The sequence below is a fragment of the Passer montanus genome, unplaced genomic scaffold (assembly GCF_014805655.1).
Source record: "Passer montanus isolate IOZ18808 unplaced genomic scaffold, ASM1480565v1 scaffold156, whole genome shotgun sequence".
Taxonomy (NCBI): domain Eukaryota; kingdom Metazoa; phylum Chordata; class Aves; order Passeriformes; family Passeridae; genus Passer; species Passer montanus.
Window position 1 is genome coordinate 294,229 of NW_024362716.1, and position 5,263 is coordinate 299,491.

A 5,263-nucleotide genomic window follows, 5' to 3' on the forward strand; every position below is an offset into this window, starting at 1 on the left:
GTGGGTGTTTGGGCACTGGGGGGGTTGGGATGGGATGGGATGGGATGCCAGGCACTGGGGAGTGTTGGGATGGGTGTTCGGGCACTGAGGGGGCAGTGGGGTGGGTTTTCTGGCAATGGGGGGGCAGTGGGGTGGGTGTTCAGGCCCTGGGGGGTTGGGATGGGTGTTCAGGCACTGGGAGATGAGCTTTAGGATCTGGGGGACACCAGGATGTGGCACCTCCAGGTGCTGGGCACTGGGAGCAGCTGGAATGGGGCACGCCGGGCACTGGGAGCACTCCCTGGGGGCAGGGACCCACTGGGGCTCAGACTCACGAGCTGTGGCACCCACTGGAGTTGGGAACCCCAAGAGTTGGGGACCACTGGTACTGGGAACCCCAAGCATGGGTTACTGGGAGCCGCTGGTGCTGGGCACTGGGATCTGTTTGTTTTGGGCACCCCCTCAGGCATCAGGTGCTGGGAGCCCCTGGGTGCCAGGGTCTGTGTGCTGGGACACCCTTGGGCACCCCGTGAGTGGGAAACGGGGACCCACCCGTGCTGGGACCTTGCTCCTGGGCACCTCCAGGACCTCTGGGCACTGGGACCATCACCAGCACACACTGGAACCCACTGGTGCCACTGGCACCCACCCACCAGACCGTGGGCTCCAGGACCCCTTGGATTTGGACACCCCACGGTGGGCACGGGGACCCCCTGGCACCCTGGGTATCCCACCCTGGGACTCCCTGGCACCCTGGGCATCCCACCCTTGGACTCCATGGCACCCTCCCACGCTGGGACCCCCCGCGAGCCTTTGGGTGCCATGTGGGCACCGGGGTGGTGGCCCTTGGCGCCGCGGGTACCTCAGGATGTTCTCGATGCAGCTGCGCTGGCGGAAGAGCGCGTTGACCACGGGGGTGCCCTCGGGCACCAGGGGGGCCTTGCAGAGGAAGGCGAGGATGGACAGGACGCTGTGGAAGCCCTGGAACTCGGGGTCGGCCTCGGTGCAGAAGGTGATGCGCTGGCACAGCTCCGTCAGGATGGCCAGGTCCAGGATGATGGGGCTGGCCAGCAGCGAGTCCTGCGGGCAGCGAGGGCTCAGCAGCCGCCGTGGCACCCGGGGGGGCACCCGGGAGGCACCCGGGGACACCCCGGGGACGGGCCCTGCACGCACCTCGCAGGTGTTGTGGATGACGATGGTGTTGGTGCCGCCCATCATGATCTCGGACGTGTACTCGTCCAGCGCCCGCTTGCTGTCCCCCACGTAGGGCACGTACTTGATCACCACCTGCCAAAGCACGGCCCGTCACCCCCGCCGTCACCCCGTGTGTTTGTGAGCCCCTGGCCCCCCAACTCACGCAGTGGTCGGGCTTGTCCTGGGGGCCGTAGAGGACGGGGTTGGCCTGCACCGTGTCGTCCACCACGTTGCTCTTGGAGATCTCCTTGGAGCGGAACTGCTGCGGCGCCGACAGGTTCTTGCCGTCGTTGTTGCCCAGGTGGTTGTAGCTGACGATGGACTTGGTCTGGGCAGGGGTGGCACGGGCGGGTCACCCCCTGTCCCCTGCAGGCGGGGACACCCCCCCTTGAGCCCCCACGCACCTTGAGCCCGGCGCCCACCAGGAAATCCACCAGCACCGACTTGAGCTTGGTCTGGCCCGACTTGAAGTCGTCGCCGCCGATGAAGACGCGGCGCTGGGCGGCCAGCTCCACGGCCCCCGGCACGAAGGTGTTCTGGGGGGAGCCGTTGATGTAGGCACAGCCCTCCAGGATGCTGGCCACGGCGAAGAGCGTGGACGGCGACACCTCCAGACCTCGCTGCGGGGGCACGGGGCGGGCTCAGCGCCACCGCGGCCTCGGTGCCCCCCTCCTGCCGCCCGCGCCCGCCCCCTGACCTCGATGGCCCTCAGCAGGTTGTCGGCGGTGTCGTTGAGCCCCGGCACGATGTCACAGAACCTCTCCGTGTTGGCCGTCCACAGGACGATGACCTTGTCCACCCCGCTGCTCTCCTTGAAGTCTCGGATGTCCTGGCGGATCTGCTCCACCTGGGACACGCGGGGGACGCGTCAGCCCGGCGTCACCCCCCCGTGGTGGCCCTGTCCCCTCCCCTCTCCGCCCTGCCAGGACCTGCTCGGCCATGGAGCCCCGCAGGACGTTGTCCGCCCGCTCCTCCTGGTTGGCGGCGATGAACTCGGGGATGTAGATGGAAGCTCGGGGCTTCATCTTCTCCATGTGCGGCCAGAGCTGCTCCTGCAGCGGCCACTCCAGCACCTCCGCCCGCCTCATGGCCTCCGCCAGGTTCAGCGAGGAGATGTCCCAGCCTGGGGGGCACTTGGGGTGACCCAAGCGCCCGGGCGCCCCGCGCCGCCCGCGTCCCCCCCGCGCCCCACCTACCGTCGAAGACGATGTCGTTGGGGTGCACCATGGGCAGCAGGTCCCGGAAGGGCACGTGGACGTCACCCGAGGGGCCGGTGCCCAGGCACACGGTGGAGGCTTGCAGCAGGGAGCCGTAGTAGTTGGCTGTCTGGGAGGGGACAGGCGGGGATGGGGCGCTGGCAGGGGGAGGAGGGGGCCCTGCTGGGGCTGCAGAGCCCCCCCGAAAGGGCAGGGAGGAGATGGGGGTGCAGGCAGCAGTGCAGCTGAGCTTGGGGTCCCCATCCCTGTGGGATGACCCCAGGAGCTCACTGGGGTCTTTCTGGGGACACCCCAGGGACATGGGCCTTGCAGGAGTCACACCGAGGACACCCACCCCGCTGGGGTTACTCTGGGGACACCCATGCCACTGAGGTCACTCTGGGGACACCCATGCCACTGAGGTCACTCTGGGGACTCCCTCTTAACTGGGGTCACACTGGGGACACACCTCTTGCAGGGACCCTGCTGGGGACACCCACCTGGCTGGGATCAGCTTGGGGACATCCCCTTTGCTGGGGTATCTCTGGGGACACCCACCCTGCTGGAGTGACACTGGGGACTCCCTGCTCACCGAGGTCACCCTGGGGGGACACCCACCTTGGAGGGGTCACCCTGGGGACACCCACCCCACTGGAGACACCCACCTTGCTGGGATCAGCCTGGGGACACCCACCTTGCTGGGGACACCCACCCTGCTGGAGTGACACTGGGGACTCCCTGCTCACCGAGGTCACCCTGGGGGGACACCCACCTTGGAGGGGTCACCCTGGGGACACCCACCCCACTGGAGACACCCACCTTGCTGGGATCAGCCTGGGGACACCCACCTTGCTGGGGACACCCACCCTGCTGGACTCTGGGGACACCCATGCCACTGAGGTCACTCTGGGGACTCCCTCTTAACTGGGGTCACACTGGGGACACACCTCTTGCAGGGACCCTGCTGGGGACACCCACCTGGCTGGGATCAGCTTGGGGACATCCCCTTTGCTGGGGTATCTCTGGGGACACCCACCCTGCTGGAGTGACACTGGGGACTCCCTGCTCACCGAGGTCACCCTGGGGGGACACCCACCTTGGAGGGGTCACCCTGGGGACACCCACCCCACTGGAGACACCCACCTTGCTGGGATCAGCCTGGGGACACCCACCTTGCTGGGGACACCCACCCTGCTGGAGTGACACTGGGGACACCCACCTTGCTGGGATCAGCCTGGGGACACACACCTTGCAAGGGTGACACTGGGGACACCCACCTCGCTGGGGACACCCACCTTGCGCCCGGTCTTGGTCATCCAGGACAGCCCCAGCCTGTTGGCCAGCACGGCCGCTGTCACCGTGGTGCCGTTGTTGCCCCCCCAGCCCACCAGCATCACCCCCAGGCGCGGCACCTGCCGGCCCGTGCGGAAGGTGAAGCGGGTGGAGCACGGCCGCACCTGGGGACAGACGGAGGGCACAGCTGGCGACAGCGGCGACGAGCAGAGCCCCCCCAGCCCCCCGGAGCCCGTGCCCACCTTGGTGACGCCGTTCTCCTTGCAGACGTGCACGGTGCTGTAGGTGTACTTGGCCTCGATGAAGTCCTTGCTGTAGGTGACGTCGGGGCTCTCCACGAGGAATGGCTCTGCCATTGTTCCTGGAGCTGCGGTGGCAGGAAATGGGTGTCAGCGCCGCTGGCCTGGCACGCCGGGCCCCCCCCCGGCCGTCCCCGGGCCCTCCGCCCTGCTGGGACGTGGCTGTGCCGCCCGTGGGGACCTTGGCTCGCCGCCCTGCGGGGTGGTGGTGGCGCTGGCACGGGCACCGCAGCCCCTTCCCACCCCGGCCGCGGCACAGGGGGGGTTTGGGGGGGCAGCCTCACCCCAGGAGCTCACGGGGGGCCCAGAGAGACTTGGGGGGCACGGTCCCCGTCCTGCTCCGGGCAGGCAGGGACTGTCCCCGGTGTCCCCTCGCTGGGGGTGGCACAGCGAGGCGTGGGGGACCCGGGATGCTCCCAGGGGACAGGGGTGCCCCTGCACGCCGGGGGGCTGGGGGCGCAGGGGGCGTGGGAACTCGGTCTTCCCTCCATCCCTGGGGGTGGCAGAGGCCGCTTCCAGGTGACGTGGGGACAACCCAGCACCCTGCGGTGGCGCACAGGGGACACGGGGACAGAGCGGGGTGTCCCCGCTCCTGAGGGTGTCAGCGTGCAGGGGACATGGGGACAGAGGCTGTCCCAGCTCCAAGGCATGCAGAGAATTTGGTGACAGGGGCGGTCCCTCCGCCCTGGGGTGACAGATGGGGCAGGGGACGTGGGGACCAGGGCTGTTCCCACTCCCGGCGTTGTCCCAGGGGACATCGCGACAGCGACTGCCCAGCTCCCAGGGGTGGCAGAGGGGACACGGGGACACAGGCTGTCCCAGCACCCCGGGGTGGCACAGGGGACGTGGGAACAAGGGCGGTCCCTCTCCAGGGGAAAGGGCACTTGGGGACAGCGGTGTCCCAGCACCCCGGGGTGGCGGGGCACGGGGGGACACGGATCCGCGAGCCCGGACCCCTCCGGGGGTCAGTCCCGCCCCGCACTCACCGGACCGGGCCGCGCCGGGCGCGCAGGAGCCGGAGCCGGTGTCTGAGTCTGTGTCGGTGCCGGTGCCCGGTACGCGGTGCCAGTGGTTGTGCCCGGTGCCCGTTGTCGGTACGCTGTGCCCGGTGTTCGGTGCCCAGTGCCGACAGCCGGTGCCCGGTGCTCAGTGTCCGGTGTTCGGTGTCGGTGCCCGGTGTCCCGTGCCCGGTGTCCCGTGCCCGGTGCTGCCCCGCGGGGACGATGCGATCGCGCCGCGGCCGCCCCGGCTCCCGCCGCTTAATCGGCTCCGCGGCCCCGCCCCGGCCCCGCCCCCGCCCGG

General features: G+C 69.6%; 1 protein-coding gene across 1 annotated transcript in view; it reads right to left on the minus strand.

Annotated features, from left to right (window-relative positions):
* ISYNA1 (inositol-3-phosphate synthase 1) overlaps positions 1–5,263 on the minus strand; it is a 5,984-nt gene extending 721 nt beyond the window's left edge. The window contains exons 1-10 of the mRNA XM_039702410.1: positions 4,948–5,263; positions 3,905–4,029; positions 3,665–3,826; positions 2,370–2,499; positions 2,103–2,296; positions 1,871–2,020; positions 1,578–1,793; positions 1,337–1,501; positions 1,153–1,266; positions 842–1,059 (exon numbers count right to left, since the gene is read on the minus strand). Of these exons, the coding sequence (XP_039558344.1) occupies positions 842–1,059; positions 1,153–1,266; positions 1,337–1,501; positions 1,578–1,793; positions 1,871–2,020; positions 2,103–2,296; positions 2,370–2,499; positions 3,665–3,826; positions 3,905–4,018 (1,463 nt within the window). The 5' untranslated portion in view covers positions 4,019–4,029; positions 4,948–5,263. The remainder of the gene's footprint in view (positions 1–841; positions 1,060–1,152; positions 1,267–1,336; positions 1,502–1,577; positions 1,794–1,870; positions 2,021–2,102; positions 2,297–2,369; positions 2,500–3,664; positions 3,827–3,904; positions 4,030–4,947) is intronic.